The following is a 24,665-nucleotide window of genomic DNA, read 5'->3' as shown; positions in this document are numbered from 1 at the left end:
TGTCAAATTAAACAAGGTACAGCCATTTATGTTGTGTTTTAGACAAATAGTAAATAGCCACAAACTTCTTAACATCTTCTTTAATAGTATGATGATATTAGGACCGCTCCTAGGCATATATTTATATGGCCATGCCTGGAGTGTTTGTGTACATTTCACATGCGATTATTGCTGATGCCAGTGTTGAGATATCACTAACACCAGCACACGCACCACACTTGAAACCCTTCAAAGCACATGGAGCTGTAATATAACCACTGGCAATAAAATGTGCCTGCGTAATTTCTTCTTCTACATCCAAAATATTATACCATCATTATTTATTCAGAAGAAAAGTGGGATGTAGGTACTGTATCTTGATATAATTCATTTACATGCAATACTATTTTGTATCTTAAAGCATTACACATGCCCACAAACTAAGGTAAAAGTTTAAAACTATATGTGATTTCAGTCAATTTAAACAGTGCCTTTTCCAGCTGGGGACAAACGTATTGGCACCAAAAAAAACAAAAAAAAAATGAAAACCCAGACACACAAAGAAATATTTCATGGGATATATGACCATATTTCCAGGTTGATTCTTTGTTCATTGCGTGTTGTGATTGAAAACTTCCTGTGTCTGAGGTTAAAAAAATGAAAGTGGAGATTTCCTGTGCCTGAGGTTAAAATAACGATAGTAAAACTTCCATCAAAGACGTTGGTTCTTTGAATTATAAGGCTGTATAAAGTGGACTGAAATGCACAGGTAATTTTTATACACATTGTATATTACATCGAGAGATGGATTCAGTTTCCTCCTGGAATGGGTGAAACCCCTCCGTACTACATGCAATTTAATGTATGGGGTAATCATGCAAATATCTTGGGCCATAAAGGGTAGTTAAGTAGCCCTATAAAAGCCTTCCTCATTGTGAATTTTTAATTCTACTATGCTTACATGTACTTCAACAATGTTTAATGTAAGTTGGCATGAGATGGTAGTTTGAATTTACTGTGTGTATCATGGATTCTGACCCCCTGTTTTACAAAGCAAAGGGAGTGAAATTAAGTAGTGTTTATGTAACGTTATCAGATAGTACCTTCTCCTTTCTTTCTTTCTCTGTCTTTTTTTTTTCTGTCTCTTTCAATACCTCCCTTTCTTCCTCCTTCCTGTAACTTAATACAATCTTATCTTGTATTACAGCTAGAGAAAACAAATGGCAGTAAATATTCCATGTGAAGGGCTGATATGTTCGTAGCATCCATAGTTATAAATGTAGGGGGCCTGCAAATAACTGCCTTGGCGTGAGACTATGAAATTTGTAAGGTAGAGAATATACTGTACGTGGCATATGTTTTACGAGTTCATGTACAGCTGTGTAACATTTCGCAAATTGGGACCACTGAACTCTACTATGGAATGGACAAAATGCGCAGTGCATTGAAGCTGGCTTCGCCATTTTGAGACTCCCAAAATGCAAGCGTGCAAGTCCCACTTACTACTGTTTATGTAGTGTGGATCAAAGCATAGAAGAGCATGCAGCAATTTGCGTGCACTGCTTATTTGGGAATCACTGTGGTGGGAATTGGAGTCTCAAAATGGCGCAGGTAGCTTCAACGTTTGCGCGCCGAACTCAATAGCCTTTCTGCGTGTACAGCACATAGCGTCCTTTCTATAGTTTACAGTTCAGTGATTGGGACACGAAAGACCATTTTGCAAGTTGTTCAAATTTGCAATTGAGAAACACATTAAAGGAATGGAAAGAAGTACCTGTGAAGAGTTTGATCACGTTTTTAAACATCTTAAAGTAATTCCATCATCAGATAGTGCAAAATAGAACCTTTCTAATGATACCTTACTTATACAAAGTATAACAAGGAATTCTTGAAGTTATAATTGAAAATATCCTGTATTTACTTGGGTTTTTGTTTTTTTTTTTTTTTTTTTTTTTTTTTAGCAGGGTTATGCACAGTTATTTGATATTGGCAAGAATGGAGTTAACTCATTTTGCAATCAAACTCTTCATGTATAGTCTCCTTTCAAGAGAAAAAGACAATAAGAAACAGTCTGCCATGCATTATGTCGCATGAGGCAGTATTTTTACAAGTTATTAATTTGTAGCATATCAGTCGACTCGTGAAGTATTATGTCACATGTGCAGCAATGTTCAAGTACCGATTCAAGGAAAAGGTCACCCCCAGTGTCAAATTCTCTGACACACACACACACGCACCAAATCCAGATTTGGTTCAAATTTAGATTTCAGCTTTTGCATCAGAAATTAATTTGACACGTTATCAAACTTGGCTGGAGGAATGCAATAAGGTCCATTACATTAGTGAGCCAGATTATACTTGAAAATGAAAATAGCATTTCACCAGTTACAAATCACTGAATTTTTTTTTTTCTGCATGATTTGCAAGACTCAGTGTGTACAGCTTAAGTTTTCATTTGTATGCAAAGAACGTTGTGAGATCACCTACAGCAAACAGCTTCATTTTCACTTGCTACTGCCTGTAAAAGAAGTGAAAGTATATCATATTTCAGTTGTGAGGATTTTGTCTGTGTCTGCGTGTCTGTGTACTGAGTGACACCTGCATTGACTTACCAAATCCTCAGACCCTGATTTCTACTGTTTGGTATTAATATCATTCTTAGTTTGATTTTAACTATTCATTGTTATGTGTATCTCAAGGTTTTTAGCTCACCTGAGCCAAAGGCTCAAGTGAGCTATTGCGATCGCCCTTCGTCCGGCGTCCGTCGTGCGTCGTCCGTCGTCCGTCGTCCGTCGTCCGTCGTGCGTCGTGCGTAAACTTTTTACATTTTCATCTTCTTCTTGAAAACCCCAAGACCGATTTTCATCAAACTTGGCAGGTAGCATCCCTAGGGGGTTAGGAACTCAATTTGTTAAAATGGGCACCATGCCCCACCCAGGGGGCCCCCAGGGGGGCCCAAACCCCCCAAAATTAAGGAATCTGTAAAAATCTTCTTCTCTAGAACCAGAAGTGATAGAGCTAAGTTAATACTTGGTTGTTTGATGACAGTTTCAGATTTTGTTCATGACAGAATCAGGGGTGCCCCCCTTGGGACCCAGGGGAGGGGGGTTGGGAAGGGTTCTAATGGGGCCTAAATTGTACATTTTCATCGTCTTCTTGAGAACCCCATGACCCATTTTCACCAAACTTGGCAGGTAGCATCCCTAGGGGGTTAGGAAATCAATTTGTGAAAATGGGCACCATGCCCCACCCAGGGGGCCCCCAGGGGGCCCAAACCCCCCAAAATTAAGGAATATCCGCAAAAATCTTCTTCTCTAGAACCAGAAGTGATAGAGCTAAGTTAATACTATGAGTTAGTACATTGATGACTGTAGTTTCAAGTTTGTTCATGGCAGAATCAGGGGTGCCCCCCTTGGGACCCAGGGGAGGGAGGGGGTGAGGAGGGGTCCTAATGGGGCCTAAATTGTACATTTTTATCTTCTTCTTGAGAACCCCATGACCTATTTTCACCAAACTTGGCAGGTAGCATCCCTAGGGGGTTAGGATCTCAATTTGTTAAAATGGGCACCATGCCCCACCCAGGGGGCCCCCAGGGGTCCCAAATCCCCCAAATGAAGGAATCTTTATAAATCTTCTCTAGAGTCAGAAGTTATATATAGAGCTGAGATAATACTATGAGTGAGTACATTAATGACTGTAGTTTCAAGTTTGTTCATAGGAGATCCAGGGGTGCCCCTCTTGGGTAGGGGGGGGGGGGGGTGGTGGTTGGAAGGGTCCAAATGGGGGCCTGAATTGTACATTTTCATCTTCTTCCTGAAAACCTCATGATGGATTTTTGTCAAACTTGGCAGGTAGCATCCCTAGGGGGTCAGGATCTCAATTTATCAAAATGGGCACCATGCCCCACCCAGAGGGCCCCAGGGGGCCCCAATCCCCCCAAATTAAGGAATCTTAAAAAAATTGGGCCCTTATTGTACATTTTCATCTTCTACTTGAGAATGCCTGGTCAAATTTTGGTAGAGCTGTGAATAATTTAGATTAGTGACTGCGTGAAAGGTGAACTTGCGATACTCAGGTGAGCGCTAGACCCGCGGGTCTCTTGTTTTTTTATACTTGGTTGTTTCAGTTTCAGATTTTTTTTCTTCGAAAGCCTCTCAATTCCTGAATGGATAACTGGAACTAAAATTGGCAGAATTAAAATTCCTGTTTCTCCTCATGTTGATGTATTCTTGTAAAGTTCTTTCTCATTTTGTGCAGATTCTATGAATTTCACAATTCCCATTCGTTCTTTTTCCCATTGTATGGCATAATATGCAATGAAATTAACAGATGCCATTTTGTTGATGATGAGGTGATTACTTCTGCAATAAAATTCTCCCAAGATTTAGTGGGTTAAAGTAACAAACATGGCCAAGTAGGTTAAGTTAAAGGGGGAATGAAACCTAAATGTACTTTTGGATTGAGTGAATGCAGCAATATACTGTATTAAAGTAATACACATCATTGAAAAATGAAGGAAAATTGGACAATCTGTTCAACATTATTAATTTTTAAAGTTTTGGTGCAGCCATCACCATATTGGGAAACTTCATCTTCTTGTGACAACCCATATGGAAAATATGGTGTCAAGAAAGCAAGAAGAGAATTTCACAAAATCTCATTTTTTAAAGAAAAGTGCAGATTTCCTCGATATGTTTAACACTGACATATGTTAGGGGTAATGTATTATTCCTCCTGCTTTCTGAAAGAGGCAAGTCAAGTGCTCTTCCATTATGCTTGAAGAGTAGAAATACACTGGTGCTTTTTTTTCTCAAACTTTTCTGATGTGTTCTGCTAATATTGGTGCATCCCCTCAATTCAAGTATGTGGGTTTCATTCACGTTCAGCACAGTGACAGTTTTGGGCAGAATATCATGCCTAGGAGTAGGTGCCCCTTGAGCTGTGTGTGTTTGAGGTTGACCAACATGCATTGTGTCTCAAGACAGAAATTGTAGCTGTGATTGTAACCATCATTGTGGATAAGAGGTCTGTAATTGAGTAGATAGGTGTCCGGGTGTTTATAACAAACATTTGTATTGTTTACCTGCCCTTCACCTATCAATTTGCACCACCCCCCCCCCCCCCCCCCTTTTCTTCCCCTTGCGATTCAATCAGTTGATGTATTGCGGTATGAATACCTTGAATGTGTACTAGAATAGACCAGTTGGTACTTCCACTTTGTGCATGAGCAGAAAAAGGTCATTAGTACCAACAGGCATGTTGGCTCGTAAATTCACTGAGGTAGGCTTTTGTGATAATTATGAGATAAATAAATATTCATGTGATCCTAATATATAGTGCTTTCCTGCACATCCACCTGACATTTTAAAGGACAAGTTCACCTTCATAGACATGTAGGTTGAGTGAATGCAGCAATACTAGTAGAACACATCAATGAGAGTTTGAGGAAAATCGGACAATCCGTTCAAAAGTTACGAATTTTTGAAGTTTCTGCTCAGTCATGGCTGGATGAGAAGGCTACTATAGCTTGTGATGTCATATGAGTACAACTATATAAAGAAAGTGTAAAGAAAATTCAAGATATTCTCACTTTTCTCACATAATAAAAGAACACTCGATTTCTCTCTTTCAGAAGTCAGGGGAAATGATATTACCCCTAACAGAAGTGAGTAACATGTCGAGGAAATGTGCACTTTATTCAAAAAGTCAAGTTTTGTGAAATTCTCTTTTTATTTTCCTTATATTGTTGTACGCATGTGACATCATGCACTGTAGTAGTCTTCTCCTCCAGCAGTGATTGCACAGATACTTTAGAAATTCATAACTTTTGAATGGATTGTCCAATTTTCCCCAAACTTTCACTGATGTGTTCTACCGGTACTAATATCATTGCCCTCACTCAATCCACATGTACATGTATATGAAGGTGAACTTGTCCTTTAAGCCTGGTCATAGGCACTAAAAAAAAAAATATATATATATATATGTATAAAACCTTAACCCGTTGAGGACAAGTCCCGAGTACACTCGGGCAGGTGTCTATGGGAAATGCGTGTTGTAGCAAAATCAGTCCGTCCTCAATGGGTTAATTCATTCAGGAGGAAAAAAATGAAGTATAATGCTCCCCAAGATGTTAATTGACAGATCATTCTGGGCAACTGCTCTGCCCAAGTTTATTCTTTGTTTGAACAGGAGTTCTATGAATTGTCACGTCCTGCAAGCTCATGCATTATGCTGCTTTCAGAACAAGCGAAGTGCCTAGCCAACAGAGAAAAAACAGAAAGGTCACTAATACCAGTGTGCACATGAGCTAATTACGAACTGGTTAATTGTACAGGACAATTAGTTATGATAACCAATGGCAGTCATTGATATCCCATGATGGACTTGGATATGATGAGTCTTTGTAGTGTGAGATACTGGAGATCTTTTTTATTATACCATGCAAACAGATAGAAATATACTCTTTACCCTTATACGTGTATCCAAACTAGGATCCCCAATTTCAGGTGACCTCACCCCCCCCCCCCCCCCCCCCCCCCCCCCCCCACCCACTGATAAATGAATGTATGATTCAGGAAGAAAAAGTATCCACTTGCATAATATATTTACTTTGATTTGTAGGCAAATTAAAACCATAAAATTCATTGTATTTGATGCATCACCTTATTTTTGGCTTTCTTTGATGTACAACTGTGTGGGTCTTGTCTATCTCAGAGATAGAATGTTTGGTTAAATCGATGTGAGCTAACGAGAAAGAAATGAACAAGTCTTCATGTTCATGGGACAAAGGGAACCAACCTGCATGAATGTGCAATAAAAGAGAAATAAAGCAGACACAGTTCAAAAGACAGCTACTTCTTGTCTCTAGTCTCTTATAGGCCTATACACTGCCATCTCCACATAATCCACCCCTGCGTTGAAGCTCCCTCACGCCATGTCTTTAATGTTAGCCTGCACCCATTAGACAGAATGTGGCAAGCTCTCAGACACATTTCAGCTGTGCGTCTACCTGTCTTGGCGGCAGTAGAAAAAGAGTGCAATGTGTAGCTCTATTGCATCGCACTTTGCGTTATTGCAGGTGGTTGATATGCAGCTGGGGTAGATTTGGAGCTACCTGTTTCAAACAAAATGAATGTTTATACAAAGCAGTTGTATCTTTGTTGAGCATTAAGCATAGCCTTATATAGAGTTTGTCTCTGCAAAGATATTCATGAAATATGTTGCTTTTTGTAGTGTATTCCCTTAAATCCATGTTGTTCAGTTTGGATTTTTTTTTTCTTTTCTTTTTCTTTTCTTTTTTTTTTGGCAATATGTGCTGAAAAATGTTAAATTTTGAATATAAAGTATGAAGCGTATCTTGAAATATCAACTGAGCTTTTTCTCTGCATTCAATCATTTTATGATAAATACTAGTACCAACACCCAATTTGTAAAATGTGTTGTTTGGTATATGCCCGTTATGTTGGTTAATCATTTTATTTTGTGATTTCTTGCGACTGTGCGCCAAATTTGTTTGTGAGGTCTCTCCATAACAACTGCAAAACCATGTGCAAATACCAGTATGTCTAGCTAGGAATTCATGCCAGCGACATGGAGCCCATTGAGAGATGCTGTGCGATTGGCATCAGTACAGTTATTCATCCCTAGGAGCTTGTCAAAAATATTCACAACCTTTTATGAAACTGATGGATAGCAAGCACCAAACAGCTATGCTATATCCATGTGCCAGCGCTGTGAATATTTCTTCGTGACACCCATCAGAAGCATGAAATTTGTGAATAGTTTTGCTACTGTCTGAATCTAGCCACTGTCAGTGTTCCACAGCCAATGGAGATGTAGTCAAAGCCTTTGTAAGATGCCATGATTTTTTTTTTTCCATGCAAAGATATAGTCAAAACACTGATGGTTCAATACAATGTATCTCTGCCATGAATTTTTATCAATTGATGTTTGTGCAAAGTGCATATGGGGAAAATATGCCTTCATTTATGGCATATTTGTGTCAAGGTGGATGACCGTACAATCAAGTTCCCTTTGTCTCAAATGGGGTATGGGCACAGTATTTCAAGCATTCATGCCTGGTTCACATACATATTCATTACCGTTCGCACTACTTTGATATATTACCGGTATTATAGCAATACTACTGTATCTACTCTGTATAGAGAAGACAGAGATGCTTTTAGAGCTATGATTGTAGTTTGCAGGCAAACATGAGAACTGGATCAAATGATTGAAGTCCATCTACAGTCTGCATATGACAGGATATAGACAAGTGTGGTAAAAATAAATGATCAAGGAGAGTTGTAGTACAGCTCTGACAAAGAGTGTGTACCAGTATTGCACACTCAAGTACTCTATACGCCATATATTTCGCGAGTCTAAATTTTCGCGAATCGGGAATTCTCGACGATTTCGCGAGTGGTTAAATTCGCGATCGTGGAGTCCTGTACTGAACAGGGAAATGTACATGCGTACGTCACATTCACATTGGGATCAGAGTCTTATTTTTGCATGTCCTTAATTTCACGAATAGCACCTGACTCGCGAAATTCGTGAAAATAAAAACCTCACGAAATATTTGGCGTATACAGTATAATAGTGTACAGGGCAATCCCGTTATAACGAAATTCCACTTACAATGAAGTAAAAATTCAGGCTGCAACATTATCCACTCTGTTTTTTTTTTTTTTTTTTTTTTTTTTTTTTTTTTAATGTGTTCAGTTATAATGAAAGAAAATTGCTGGTACCCAAGGACTTCGTTATAACGGGAGTCCACTGTACTGTGATGATCTCAGTATTGTATCTGATTTTCGTGCTGATTGCTTTTAAACAGCCTTGATGAGCAAGATGGCACTGAACTGTTCTCAGCCCTCATGCATTTCACAGAAACACAAAAGGACTCGCCCAAGCCATGTTGTGTAGAGCAAGGAGCTAAAGGGCATTTCAATGAACACATAATTATTTGATGTACATTGTATCAAGCCAGCAATGTTGGTAACTTACATGGTTGTAATTTAAGAACTTCTGGAGATTAAAAATATATATAATATATATATCTTTAAATGTATATATATCTTGGCCCAGGTAAGTCTGGTATGCATACATTTTTCCGCTTTAAAAGTGTTTGTTTTAATTAAACAGTGGGTGAGAGACTACTGTATGGTGGCTTCAAGAGAGACAAAAAAATCAAGAGTGTATTCTTGTACTATCATGAAATTGTACAGGTTACTTGATTTTTGTGTATTTGATACAACAAAAAAAAAAAATGGAAAAAATAAGAAAATGTGATGCTCTCCAGGGATCTTTTCCTTTCATGTTTATTATACTTCTGTATGTGTAAGAAATTTAAGAATCTTCTTGGAAAATGTGCGATGTTAGGCTCCCATTCTTTTTTTTCTTTTTCTTTTTCTTTTTTTGATGTGAAATGTAATAATTTTACAAATGTGAAGAGTGACTTTGAATACAAATATGAAGAAAAATCCAATTACTTGTATTACTCCTTGTTTCTTTTACTTCAACTTTGTGCAAGGGTCTTGTAGGAATTCCATTTCATGGTAAAACTTATTCACACACTCACACATGCATACCATCAAAGGGATCACATAACATTACTGTACTACACACTTCTGTTTCAATTCATTTACACACACACACACATGAGTACCATGCATGCCATCTTTATAGAGAAATTATGGAGAAAAAAAAATTGTGCCAGACAACTTTTTATTCTTTGATACTCATGAAGTACAAATGTAAAAATAGAAAAAAATGTCACCACTATTTTTAGTGTTTGTACCCATACATTGCTTGGACATTATATATTCATACCTTAATATGTGCATTTCCAAAAAAAAGCATGAAACAGGCACATCAAAATTCCCCTACCGATACACTGATAGGAATATTGTATATAATGCTAAGTTCAAAGAAAAAAAAAATGGGGGCTTGTCCTGGGGAAAGGTATAGATATACACTGTAATTGGAGAAAACAACAATTTATAAACTTTTCTGCAACTTGTGTATAATAAATGTAATGTATTCCTAGCATGGCAAACTAGTATACATGTACAAGCCTCACTTGATTAGATCTACAACAAACTTCCTGTCCGTGTGTGGTACAGTCTTATAAGACTGCGTCACTAGAGTTCACCATCCTATGATAGACATAAACTTTTTTTTTGTATCCTTTGCATTTAATGTGCATTATTTTGCTCTCACATGTTAACACGGAGCTGTTGTGCAATCTAATACATGCATTGTTCATGAGAAATTGAACTACATAAAAGATAGTGTAGGAACTACTGATAAAACATAAGTAGGGTCACTGATTTCCTATGCTTACCACAATAAGTCGTAAACACCTTGGATGTAGGTTTATACAAGTTTAATACATACATGAAAACAATAACTACACAGGCGTTTCACCTTATTTCAAAGCAAATACATGTATATCAGGTCTAACATATGCAAGAAGTAGGCCAATGCTTCTTACTTTCTGTCCTTTGGTATTACACTGTACTATGATTGCCTAAATGGTACAGGTATACCAGCTCTACAATACATTGTACTTAGTTATGTTCTTGCCAAACGAAAAGAAAGAAAGGGAATAGTGGTCCAGCACAGAAATAATTTGGTATAGTTCTCAACAAATCATGTGGTAGACTGTGCATACAACTCATAGTGAAGTACTTGTATACACTAGCATTAATCTGATAACTTTCACTTGTTTGCCATAGGGTTCCTGTCAGACACCCTAATTAAGGAGGCACAGAAAAAGAAAAGAGAAAAATCACAAATGACTTTCACTTTTTGATGCAAAATGCATCAATGGCTATAAAGATACAGTACACTGTATCATGTTGTACTTTTAAACCACACATACACTGTACCTGGTTCTCCTCTGCTCCAGTATATACATGACTGTATCAAGACTGCGCTTTCTGAAATTCAATTGAAATGGTGGAGGTATTACTAGACTACTTTTAAAAAAATAGCATTGGGCTAAAATTGCTGTTTGTGCTGGTTTGCCTGCTACACAACAGAAAATAATGAAATTGCTTTGGTTTCTTGGTATGTTGTACTTGAATATATACTTTGAACAAAATATATGAAGGACTACCAAGTACATGTATTCTTCATTATTAAACTGAAGCTCACAGGTAGGATAATACCTTCCAATACACAATTATCATTCAGTGGTTTTCATCATTCTTTCAGCCCCTACAGCTAAATTGCACATTAATTTTGACAGAGTTGCCAGTGACCACACTAAAATTTAACAAAAATCAAGCACACTATACATTACATATTCAACAGGACTATCTGATACTCGGTTGACACCTTACTGGGTTGAACCTAATCATCACTCAATTTCACCACGATAAAAAACCGTACACACACAAAGAATGGCATTTCTATGCTTTACAATTGGACAGGTCAAAGCAAAATCTAGAGTTATATCTCGCTTATCATTTTCATCAACTTTCCATCAACTCCTGTGTCCTTTTACGGCATCTTCACAAGATACAGCAGGGGCGGATCCAGGAATTCCGTAATGGGGAGGCGCCTTTACAAAATTAAATGGGGGCACACGCGACCCCCCCCCCCCCCCTCATTTTTCTGTTTATTTCTTTTGTTTAAAAAAAGAGGGGGCGTGCACCTAGAGCGCCCTCCTCTGGATCCGCCACTGTACATGTATTATTAAAAAGTTACATGATTCTTCAAAATTCAGCTAAATACATGTATACCATATAAAGATAATGCCACTGCAGTGTATCACACAATTGAAGTTTGATTATAATTAATCTTGCCTTAACTGTCCTTGCACATGTTAGTAACTGTTGCCTCAACTTTTGATGAGATGTTCTTGGACATGTGATACCATCCCCACTCAACATAGAATGGACCTAGTAATGGGAGCTGAATTCATACAGTAGACAGATGAATCTTCTTTCTAATTTTGCAGACCCGCGTTATATTATACATTGCCAAAACTCTGTTCATCATTCTCAGTACTCTGTACCTATTTTCACAAAAAGATATCAAGAAGTTCATATTTTCTTTTTCACATTGTTTTTAAGACAATGGCATCGTTTAAAGTGCATTCATCAGCATTTCATGTAAACTGCACTATTTAAAAGATAATTCAATATCAATATTCATTCCCATCTCGCTCCTGTGGGAGGAAAATCAAAACAAAACTGTATGGTATAGGTTAAACTTTGGCTACATATGAGACTCGCTACTAACAATGAGCAGTGCAAATGAAAACAAGCAGATACATTCAATTTCTAATTACACAGATAATTAATTTAATTAATTTCCTTTTGTGGTCTGTCTTAAAAAAGCTTCTTTCTACTCAAATTGGTGATGCACTCATGTCCTTGTACGTAAGTTGATTAGAGCTCGTACAACTATCAAAACCTTGCAAAAGAGCCATACTGCAATTTGGTTGCAAAGGAAAGGTTTCACATGACAGATTATCAGCCTTTTACATGTGAACAAATGTAGTCCAGCAACCAACGCAGATTTATATTTTTGAAATTTACTTGATTCACCTGTGAGAGAGTACTGCCACAATTTGAACTTGAACTTTGTTACTACACATTATGACATCACAAACATACGCTCTCACAGCGTTCATGAACTACAGTACATGCTTGTCACCATATGATACTTCTTCGTACTAATTTCTTTTTTAAAAGAAAAAAGTTAAAACCTATCATGAGATTGTGTTAATGTGTCTCCTCTTGAATAGCATATAGTTTAACAGTAAAAGCTCTTTATTGTGTGAACATCACGTAATTATATCTTGAGGCACAAAATATGTCTCATTGTTAATTGTCATCTTTACTAATCTTGGAGAATAGAAGTCCATCACGTATGCTGAACCATCTGCAGGACCAACAACCTGTGAGAATTACAGATAAAGACAAACAAAAATCTCCATGAATTATTACATCAATATAAATACACAATGCTGAATGTGCTGGCCCAATTTGGAAAATAAAAAAATTTTGTTACCTCATATAGCAATGCTTAATTGGATGAGGTAAACACTACAGCATACAAAAACTGTAAAAATCATTGTCACTACAGAGATATCAAGGGAGAACGTACATTATGCTAATAAACAGTTCTGGTACACTCAAATCTGTCTATAACGGCCATCCAAGGGAGACGGAAAAAAGTGGCCATTATAGACAGATGGCTGCTATAGACAGGTGATCACTACGACAGGTTTAACTGTATCCACTGTCTATGGAAAATTTTAGTACGGTAAATCTTGTCACTCACAAATTTGAGTTTTTCCTATTTTGGAATCATTTAATGTCCATACTAATCTATTTCTCAGCTGCAGTTCTACACAATATCGAAGACAATAGTAACACACACGATCATGCACCTCAAATTTTTCAAAATGGAAATATCGTCAAACAATATCCATAATCTGCAAAATTAAGTAGAAGAAACCTGTCACTATAAACTGTAAAACCAGATACATTCATGGCATGAAACTTTTGCACATTGGAACCAAAGGCCTCTCGCACAGAATGAAAGTTTTGTGAATTGCCGACCATAAAAATATTATGAGCATACTACATACCATGTACATGTACAAGTAATACAGGGATTTGTTGAACACACACTGCCAGTCAATAAAAAACACAAGAAAACTGAATGCACACACTCAACAAAACAAGTCAATGCTTTCGAGTATGTTATACAGTAGGGTATTGGCATTCAATGCTTTGTGGAGCAGTCAGACAAAAACTTTTGTAGGCAATCTACTTTGGTAAATCTCGACTCCCCAGGAAATTCCCAAAAGTTTCATGCATGCAATAATTTTGAGTATTTCGCGAGGTGCCAAGATTTGTGAAAGTAAAATGCACACGCAAAACTTCTGGTTTTACAGTACTCTACCTGAGTAGCGATGAGAATGACATCCACAAAATGGCCGACAAAGAGCAGCCCCATGGTACAGAACTTGAGGAGTCCCAGGGCTAGATAGCCAAGGTAGAGTCGGTCAATGCCAAACATCCCCAGGAATATGGACAAGAGCAGGGTCGTCCTGTAGGAGTAGCCATTCCTGGGAGAAAGAATAGGGATTAGGAAAGATGGTTTATTTCACTTCTTTTGGGGTTTTTTTCTTATGTTACAGTCTGGTCTTTCTAATGGACAATTCTTGTAGACCAGGATTATTCAATTCAAATTCAAATCAAATTTTATTTCCAATATCACATTTTTGTTGTTGATACAAGTTTAAGGAAAATAAAACATAAAATGTATTACAACAATATAGATAACATAACTATGATGTTCAAAATATCAAGCTTGTAGAGATGTGGGTCACTTAAAGAACTGAACTTACAGTAGAAAAAAAAAGGTAAAGGAATGAAAGTACACACAAAGGCACTGAGACACAAGGGGGAAACAAGATGAAGAGGGGACAAACAACAAGAGACAAGGGAAGGGGCAGAAGAGAGAGAGAAGGAAGGAAGGGAAGGAAAGAAGGGAGGAGGGATCATTATCTTGCTATGACAGCTCATTTGCTTTCCTTCAACAGAGCTCTGCAAAAAAAAAGAGAGGACATAGGACTGAAATGCAATTTGAACAACAAATGACAGGGAGCAAAGTCTACTGATTTTGACCACTAGCCAAGGATTGACCATTGTACCCGTCTGCATGGCAGAAATATTCTCTATTTTATTTCAATCCATTACACCAAATGAAATTATCATTTGACTTAACAAATAGAATTCAAGGAGAGAAAATAGCATTTCACTTAATTTTGGTGGCCTTTGACTTTGACCTTTGAGCTTCAGAGTTCAGAGACCTTTGACCTTTAACCTCGAGGGATTTCACCCAAATTCTAATCCACACATCTACAATTCATGCAGCCTGCCTACGAAAGGTACTAAGAAAATTCATCTAGCACTTTCTTAAATCATTATATTCAACTGTGGAACAGATGATTGGAAAGACAGACAGAAAGACAGAAAGATGAACAACCAAGAACATTGTGCCTTTGGAACCATTCGAGGTGGAAGCATAAGAAGAAGGAAATAGAAGAAGAAAAAGAAGAGAAGAGATAGACAGAAACTGAATCCGAGACTGACACTTACGTATTTCTACATGGAATGGGCTGCTGGAATCCAACCGTTGATCCATTATGAACAATGCCATCACACATAATTCCTGGCGCAGGATAGCAGTTTACTATAGAGGAAACACAAAATCATTTTATATCCAACAGTCATTCAATGAATGTTGACAGAAATAATTTGCAAGCATTTCCAGTCGAGCAGGTGATAAGCACAATCAGGATATGCAATCATGGTCTTCTCACTTTAAACTGTTGTAACTTCTAAAAGAATGCACCAACTGGCTTCAAAATTCACATGCAGCATGCTTAGACATCAATAATCACATGTGGTAATAAAATAGCTAATTTCTTCTCACTAACTGTTAATTACTGAAGATTAATTACCGGTACCAAAAAGTCCCCACAAAACCCATGTAATGCATCAAAAAAAGCGTTTTACAACTTACGTAAAATCAAGATCTGAGGTCCGAATTTTAAGTCTACCCCTATGTGTTTGGTATCAAATTAATGGATTTTTTTTCCTGGCATTTCTTGCATGCAATAAAAAACAGTGGTCCTTTCTGCTGGAGAAAGTTATGAGGTCTGAAGTCCCATCATGGTAGGAGTGTAATGCTGGCTTATTTCTGTGACATTGTGACCTCTTTATCCATGCTGTACAGCTATATGATACATGGAGAAACAGCTTATTTTTCTGCTTTTCCTCAAAGTACTGAAGATACACTACAATATGGTGTGCTGTTTGCCAATAAATGTTCAGCCAGTTATGACTTTTGAGCCACTTTCAAATGCTGAGGAAAATAAGTGCAGCCGTTTTTTAGCATTTTCAGTGAGGTATATCCTAATTTGACAACTTAAAAGAATCTTATCCCCTTATTCAATATCATTGGTTTTTTTAGCCATGAATTGTACATAATGTAGTAATCTATTGTGTGAAAATTTTAGCAAATTTGAGCAATAAGAACTTATATTTTTTTATATATTTACAAATTGCTATGTAAAAATAAGATCCAGGCCCATCTTCTACTGCATGAAGGTCATATCCAATATCTGATAAGTGTTCAGTGTTCTTATTTCAATGCTTTTCATTTTTTAAAGATATCATAAGCAAAAACAATGTATTTTGGCTTAATATGTCATTGTTTGAGTGTCACAGCTTGGATATCAACTCAAGTCAACATAAATCTCATATTCATTCCTCTATCTGTGTTTACAAATGTGAGAATGGATCCAAACACTATGCGCACATATATGAATATTCATGATCAAATTGTAAAGATAATTTTTTTAATGAAAAATATCATATCTTCCAATATACCACCCATAATTTCATAAAACTTTGTAATAATGGCCAGCATATGTCTGTTACCTATTCCTGAAAGTTTCACCTCTTCACTCTTTGGCCAAAGTGAAATATTATAAAATATATAAAAGTGGTTTTATATGAATTCAAAGTTATGCCTACGAAATCGATCATACATTTTGAGTAGTAAAAATATGACATTAATTCATATTTTGTGATATGTCATGGTTATGTGCTAGTGGTGAATGAAAAGGGTATTTATCCGGACTATATAAAAGCAATTTCAGGTGAAAAAACATTTCTCCCTTTTTGTAATAAATTTTTCCAATATATTAGTCATTTTAATGTAATTTGACACCCTGATTGAAATGCTAATTTATGTGCATTTCAATGCAAAATTTTGACTCTTTCTTCACATGAAATGAAAATTTGTACACTCAGCTACAACAAACAACAAAAAACACAATTTTTTACAAGTTTTTTAATTTTTCCCCTGTTACGCATATTTGCATGTACCCTGATTGTGCTATTGACCAGTAGTGAAGTGATGATGTCACAGTCTGTTGAAAGTTGCTTGGGCTGGAGCCAGGTACAAGCATGGTGAACAACAATAATATTCACAGAATACAGTATTTGGGCCAGGTGAGGTTGTTTAGAACCAGTTTCCATGGCGATAAACGGTTATAACATCACACTTTGGTACACTATATGTCAAGATTTGTTTCCAGTAATGGACTGAGCAATTCAAGTTTGCCTAGTGTCGAACTCATGGGCTGTATGAGTCATGGGTGTCAAGCTTGCAATGTGCACCCGAAATATCATGACACAACAATTGCATAGATAGAACTACAAGTAAACTGACAAATGATATAAAGAACAAACGTTTCTTACCAAGTGCTTCACCGTTTGCACACCCCTGAGCTGCCTGGGTTGACAGATTGACCTGTGGTTCTGCACATTCATATCTAGTGATAGGAGGTTAAGTTCAAGTACAGTCGTATCAAAGTTTCTCTTGCAATGCTGTATTCCAAATACCATTTAAAGGACAAGTTCACCTTCATAGACATGTGGGTTGAGTGAATGCAGCTATATTAGTAGAGCACATCATTGAGAGTTTGAGGAAAATCAGACAATCCGTTCAAAAGTTATGAATTTTTGAAGTTTCTGCTCACTCAAGGCTGGATGAGAAGACTATGCTAGCTTGTGATGTCACATGAGTACAACGATATAAAGAAAGAATAAAGAAAATTCAACATATTCTCACTTTTCTCGCATAACAAAAGAACACTTGACTTCTCTCTTTCAGAAGGCAGGGGGAATAATATTACCCCTAACATATGTCAGTAACAAGTCGAAGAAATGTGAACTTCATTAAAAAATTAAATTTTTTATGAAGGTTGTACGCATATGACATCATACACTATAGTAGTCTTCTCATCCAGCAGTGACTACACAGATATTTTAAAAATTCATAACTTTTGAACGGATTGTCCGATTTTCCCCAAACTTTCACAGATGTGTTCTACTAATATTGCTGCATTCACTCAATCCACATTTATATGAAGGTGGACTTGTCCTTTAAATACAGTGCTACTTGTACCAACATGACAAATACAGGAGTAGATAAATCCCTACAGTTTGTATTAGAGAAACTATGAGATAGAGCATTTCTGCTTATAAATCAAGTTAACTTGCCCTTTTCCATTGCATAGGTCTGTGCAACTGTGAATGTCTGCAAAATATAAGTACATCAACCACATGCTGTGGAGACAAAGAACACCACAACCCTATGAATATCACTTTTGGGTACAGGATTCATCAATGCACAAGTTAGTGTGCGTGGTCTACTAGACCAGAGCACTCCCTAGGTATGTAGTTGCTAAATCATCAAACAAATTTACCCCATGACTCTTTTTTTTCTTGTACCAGCAATATGAAGATCTGTGAGTTGATGACATCATGTTTTTGCTAATTTACATACATGGTTGGGCCCAATGCAATTATTGATCATTCAATATAGTAAGAACATGGCAAATTGTTGAACTTCTGGAGAAGTTTCTTACTTCGCGTCTGAATTTGATGAAATTTCTACCAACTCTGTTCATCTCATTCGACTCTTCACACGGTGCTGCGGACTCACACTTTTCCCGTAAAATTGTACCTATCCCTGATGCAAATAAATGCGCCCAAAAAGGATACTGTCCAAGAAGCAGCTCTGTGCAGGTGAAGTCATATTCCTCCGGGTGTGCTGAATTGGCCAACATGCCAACCAGCAATCCAAGGCACAGCCAAATCCATGTACGTGACAAGCTCCTGAGCAGCCTTGCTGGAACATCCATTCTTCAAGTTCAGTCTTCTTGCCTTCAGAATCAGAGGTAACAGTCTGAGTTGTGTGATTGTCAGTGTTGCATCAAGCAAATCAGGCTCTCAATGTGTCACAGAACATCAACATCATACGCAAAATCTTCAAGAGGACCTAAACAAAATTGGTGACTGGGCGAAAAAATGGATGATGGATTTGAACACAGATAAGTGTAAGGTTTTGACAATATCCAGGAAAAGAAGTAAGGTGCAACACGTGTATCATCTAAATAACGCCCCTCTTGAATCTGTTGAATCCGTGAAGTACTTGGGTGTAACCATCACTTCTGATTTGAAGTGGACCCAACACATTAACAATACTGTCAATAAAGCCAATAACGTGCTTGCATTTCTAAAACGCAATCTTCGCATAAAATCTGATGTTAAAGCCACAGCTTACAAAACGTTGGTTCGACCAATTGTTGAGTATGCTTCCAGAGTTTGGGACCCATCTACCAAGAACCTAATCCACCAAGTGGAAATGGTCCAGAGAAGAGCTGCGCGATTCACTTTAAATCGCTACCATAACACCTCGAGTGTCACCAAAATGCTACAAGAACTTAATTGGACCACTCTGGAACAGCGCAGAGAAAATGACAGGCTAATTATGATGTACAAAATACACAATAATCTCACTCCTCTTTCAGCACAGGACTATATCATCAAACAGGCTACTCAGTTAACGAGAGCCTCGCAACTACACTCCTACCAGGTACCATATTCGAGAACTGAATCGCATCGCCATTCGTTCTTCCCAAGAACTGTAAGGAACTGGAATTCCCTGTCGTCAGAAATTGTTTCAGCGCCATCTGTGGGATCATTTCGAAACCGTCTAACGGTTGATCACAGTGGCTAGTATTTCCGTCAAATTTTCTATGTGCTTGTAAATATCTGTAAATAAATTGTATTATAATGTAAATAGCACCAGTCTGCAAGAATCTTCAGTCTATTGAAGGAGGCAGACTTAATCAGAAGAAGAAGAAGAAGAAGAACGTTGCTAACACTTCACCACCTTGTATGCACATTGGCAATTTTACACTTTCTACAGTCACCTTTTTAAAAGTCTTGCATTTTACCAGTGATGGGGATTCACACAGGTTAACTGGTATCTTGGATCACATTATGTTGCAATTTGATGACAGGGATCAGAACAAATACTGAGTCGTCAAACTTGCAATTTCACTTCACACTCAATTACAAAATGCAGGGGATGCGCAGTGCGCTAGACTCTACTCTAAGTCTCTAGTTTGTGACTGTCATTCAACAAGCAACATGGTGAGGGTATCCACCAACAATGCAATTCTGGTCATCAAAGTACTTCTGAAAGCTCCGTGTGGTTGATGTTTTGCTAATAAAAATGAAATTTATAAATATTTTAAGCAAACGGAAAGTTCATTCCAAACACAGGGGAAAGGTCAAGGGATTGAAATCAATAACATGTCAATATGCAGACTTGACATTATACATCATAATCCATGAAAACTCATGAGCATTTCACAATGCCAGTTTTATCATATGATTGTCATGCTGCTTTATTATATTTGAATTCATTAACACTTAGACCTGGTTCTATATCTCATGGTATTCACATTTCAGCACAAATAGTTTATTTGATAACAAAAGAAAAAAAATCAGTGCATTGGAATGCAGGTATTAACTTACAGATAGGCCTATATTTATTATGTATGGAAGGAAATGCCAAATAATAACATCAAGCATCATATTTCATGGCTGCCATCATTTCAAAATCAGGATGCTCGCATAGTCGCATGTATAGCAGAGTATGGCATAGGTCAACAGTTATGCACCCCAGGCCCAGTGGCAGTGCAGTGCAGTGCTGTGGGCAAAAATAAATCCTGAATCAGCAGTGATCAAGGAGATTTTTTAGGGAGAAAGGTTTGCGGTGACACCAGGCATGTGTATGTAGTCCGTATGTAGTCCTTAACCAGACTACATACATATGGCGTCACCGCAAACCTTTCTCCCTCATCATAGTCATACTTCACCACATGCAAACCTTCAAGCAACACATGCCTAGCGTAGGCTAAAGCAAAGCCCAAACAAAGGGAGATTTTTATTTTGTACTCTCTTTTCAGACATGAGATGATACCGTCCATTTGGCCCCTATTTAGGGGTGTTGGACAGCATCAAAGAAGAAGAAGAGAAAGTCTCCTGCAAAATCAGGGAAACTTGGCAGTTTTCCTGCCTGTCAGTGTTTTCAAGGGCATTTTAAGGCTCAACTGTAATTTTTTTCTTGGCGAACCGGAGTGCCGAGCTAGTGCCCATAGCAAAGTAATGTAAAAATTTACGTGAATATGAACGCATGGGACTACAATGCTTGCGTCCAGATAACGGCATCCACATCGGGGATATCGGGATATCGGATTCGATCATTGACATTGCATTGTACTTCAGAAAATAAAACATCCCTGTCTAGTTTTTCTTCTTCAGAATGGCGAATTTTCAAGCACTTAAACTAACAAATACGGTAATCAATCAACCCCATTCCATTCATATCGACAGAGTCAGAGAACCTTACCGTAGTTCCTTGTCCCCCTCCTGTGTTGTTGTGGTCGTTATACTTAGTTGTGTCGTTCTTGCTGTTACTTCGCTCTTTGGTTGAGTGTGGGCTTCCTAACTTTTTTGTATATAAAGTGTATGATGAGAAACCTCTTATGAAAATGAAAGAGCATATTTGGCCGGCGGAACCGGGGGGGGGGGGGGGAGGGGGGGAGGGGGGAGGGGGAGGGGGGGCGTGGGGGCTTGCCCCCCCCCCCCCCCCCCCACACACACACACACACATTTTTTTATGCACCATATAAAGAAATGCATAAGGTGTCATCCAACGGCGTAGCCAGGATTTCATCTTAGGGGGGCAGTTAGTCTGCGAGGGAGCGAAGCGACCGAGCCCGAGCGAGCGGAGCGAGCGAGGGGGGAGGGTGTGGGAGGGGGGTATCCCCCTAAGCTGCCACGGTAAGAACTTTTTGCATTTTGATGTTGTAAATGGTGCAATTTGATGCATGTTTTTGCGCGTTATATCGACGTGAAACAGTCCCACTTGTTTAAGGTAGCAGTTTACTTTGATGTAGATTTATTGAACAATATGCCTTTAAAATGCTATAAGTTAAATACACTTCTTGTATTAACTCTTTTCACTGAATATCGTGAACGCGACTGAACCCGAGAGAGCGGAGCGAGTGAAGGGGGAGGGGAGGGTGTGGGAGGGGGGTGTCCCCCTCCCACGGTGAGAACTTTTTGCATTTTGATGTTGTAAATGGTGCAATTTGATGCATGTTTTTGCGCGTTATATCGACGTGAAACAGTCCCACTTGTTTAAGGTAGCAGTTTATTTTGATGTAGATTATTATTGAACAATTTGCCTATAATATGGTATGATTTAAATACACTTCTTGTATTACTTCTTTTCACTGAATATCATGAACGCGACTGAACCCGAGCGAACGGAGCGAGCGAGGGGGGAGGGGAGGGTGTGGGAGGGGGTGTCCCCCTCCCACGGTAAGAACTTTTTGCATTGTGATGTTGCAAATGGTGCAATTAGATGCATGTTTTTGCGCGTTTTATCGACGTGAAACAGTCCCACTTGTTTAAGGTAGCAGTTTACTTTGATGTAGATTATTATTGAACAACATGCCTTTAAAATGCTATAAGTTAAATACACTTCTTGTATTAACTCTTTTCACTGAATATCGTGAACGCGACTGAACCCGAGAGAGCGGAGCGAGTGAAGGGGGAGGGGAGGGTGTGGGAGGGGGGTGTCCCCCTCCCACGGTAAGAACTTTTTGCATTTTGATGTTGCAAATGGTGCAATTTGACGCATGTTTTTGCGTGTTTTAAAGAGTTGAAACAGTCCCACTTGTTTAAGGTTGCAGTATGTTTTGATGTAGATTATCATTGAACAATTTGCCTATATAATGGTATAATTTGAATACACTTCTTGTATTAATTCTTTTCACTGAATATCATGAACGCGACTGAACCTGAGCGAGTGGAGCGAGTGAAGGGGGAGGGGAGGGTGTGGGAGGGGGGTGTCCCCCTCCCACGGTGAGAACTTTTTGCATTTTGATGTTGTAAATGGTGCACTAGTTTGATGCATGTTTTTGCGCGTTATATCGACGTGAAACAGTCCCACTTGTTTAAGGTAGCAGTTTATTTTGATGTAGATTATTATTGAACAATTTGCCTATAATATGGTATGATTTAATTACACTTCTTGTATTACTTCTTTTCACTGAATATCATGAACGCGACTGAACCCGAGCGAACGGAGCGAGCGAGGGGGGAGGGGAGGGTGTGGGAGGGGGTGTCCCCCTCCCACGGTAAGAACTTTTTGCATTGTGATGTTGCAAATGGTGCAATTAGATGCATGTTTTTGCGCGTTTTATCGACGTGAAACAGTCCCACTTGTTTAAGGTTGCAGTATATTTTGATGTAGATTATCATTGAACAATTTGCCTATAAAATGCTATCATTTAAATACGCTTCTTGTATTACTTCTTTTCACTGAATATCATGAACGCGACTGAACCCGAGAGAGCGGAGAGAGCGAGGGGAGAGGGGAGGGTGTGGGAGGGGGGTGTACCCCCTCCCACGGTGAGAACTTTTTGCATTGTGATGTTGCAAATGGTGCAATTTGATGCATGTTTTTTGCGTGTTTTAACGTGATGAAACAGTCCCACTTGTTTAAAGTTGCAGTATAATTTAGTGTATATTATTATTGAACAATTTCCCTATAAAATGGTATCATTTAAATAATCTTCTTGTATTAATTCTTACACTGAATATCATGAACACCATCTGTTCAGCAGTCAAACAGAAAAAGCATGCACACGAGGGTGTAGATCTCATATGGCCGGCATATCCCCTCCCACACGAAGGTGATTTTGCGTTTTCAGACCTGAAATTCAGCGATCTGTTGCAAATTTTTGGTGCAATACTTTTTCATCGAAGTGATAAAATCACGGAATTTAGCTCTTATTCCGAATGTGCACCATCTGTGTGTATGTATAAAGTCTAGTGATGTATATAGAGGAAGGGGGATTCCTCCTCCCGCTCGCGGAGCTTTTGCGTTTTTAGAATTGAAATAAAGCGATCTGGGTATATAGCCACAGTCTATACTTCTTATGCATGGTGGAAGGGGTGGAGGGGCGGGGGAGCAGGGAGAAGGCGTGGGCGAGTGTTATCCCCACCCTTCCCTTCCGATCGAGCTTTTGCCTTTTTAAGGTTGAAATTGAGATATCTCATCTACGCATTTTTGATGGAATCAACATTTGGGAAATCACACACACACACACACACACAAAACTGATTGGGGGGGGCTGAGGGAGGAAAAAGTCGATTAAAAGGGGAAATTCCCCTTATACATGAGGGAACCTTGAGTTTTCGGAATATAAGTGTAAGTCTTGTGCACTCAGAATTATTCATAATTTTTTGTAAATCTAAAAAGTGTACTAAGCTAGGGAAAGAGGCACAGAGGGGGAGGGTTTGGGAGGGGGTATCCCCCTCCCAAGCACGAGAGATTTTGCATATTTTGAATTGAAATTCAACGATCTGGTGCACACTTTGAGTGAAATATTCAAAAAATATCTTATTTGATGAAAGGTTGCAAAGGAGACCCGCTTCATGTGCATGCATATACAGTATACACGCATTTTTTTTTCCGCCTCCCAAATCCCCGGTCCAAATCTTAGGGGGGGCGATCGCCCCCATCGTCCCCCCCCCCCCCCTGGCTACGCCAGTGCTGTCATCACTTTGGCCCCCCCCCCCACCCCCATTTTTTTAACCCGGAAGTACGTAAGTGGCACTAATTTCATAAAGAGAAATAGAAAGAGATCTTGAAATGTGGGTGCGGTAAGGTTATGTTTTTCCGATGAAGACCGTCTTTTTTTGCTTGTC

The 24,665-nt window shown here is 38.5% G+C and overlaps 1 protein-coding gene across 1 annotated transcript; it reads right to left on the bottom strand.

Moving 5' to 3' along the window:
- Positions 1-12,726: 12,726 nt before the first annotated feature.
- LOC139722931 (TM2 domain-containing protein 1-like) lies at positions 12,727-18,765 on the bottom strand. The gene is made up of 5 exons (XM_071634213.1): positions 18,591-18,765; positions 17,283-17,356; positions 15,111-15,204; positions 13,909-14,074; positions 12,727-12,895 (listed from the first exon to the last, which is right to left on the bottom strand). The coding sequence occupies exons 1-5, from the start codon at positions 18,728-18,730 to the stop codon at positions 12,782-12,784; spliced, it is 588 nt and encodes a 195-aa protein (XP_071490314.1). The 5' UTR covers positions 18,731-18,765; the 3' UTR covers positions 12,727-12,781.
- Positions 18,766-24,665: the final 5,900 nt, after the last annotated feature.

Source organism: Diadema antillarum, unplaced genomic scaffold (genome assembly GCF_040938485.1).
Source record: "Diadema antillarum isolate AM-2024a unplaced genomic scaffold, OU_Dant_1.0 scf00000178, whole genome shotgun sequence".
Lineage (NCBI taxonomy): Eukaryota > Metazoa > Echinodermata > Echinoidea > Diadematoida > Diadematidae > Diadema > Diadema antillarum.
Note: the sequence above shows the minus strand (reverse complement) of the source record. Positions and strands in the feature narration are given on the sequence as shown.

Bases quoted from the DNA above. Each gene is read 5' to 3' on its own strand.
- LOC139722931 (XM_071634213.1), bottom strand. From the start codon at position 18,730: ATGGATGTTCCAGCAAGGCTGCTCAGGAGCTTGTCACGTACATGGATT. The intron at 15,205-17,282 runs GTAAGAAACGTT...TTTCCTCTATAG, and splicing joins TGCAAACGGTGAAGCACTTG to TAAACTGCTATCCTGCGCCA. The intron at 12,896-13,908 runs GTAGAGTACTGT...TAATTCTCACAG, and splicing joins TCATTCTCATCGCTACTCAG to GTTGTTGGTCCTGCAGATGG.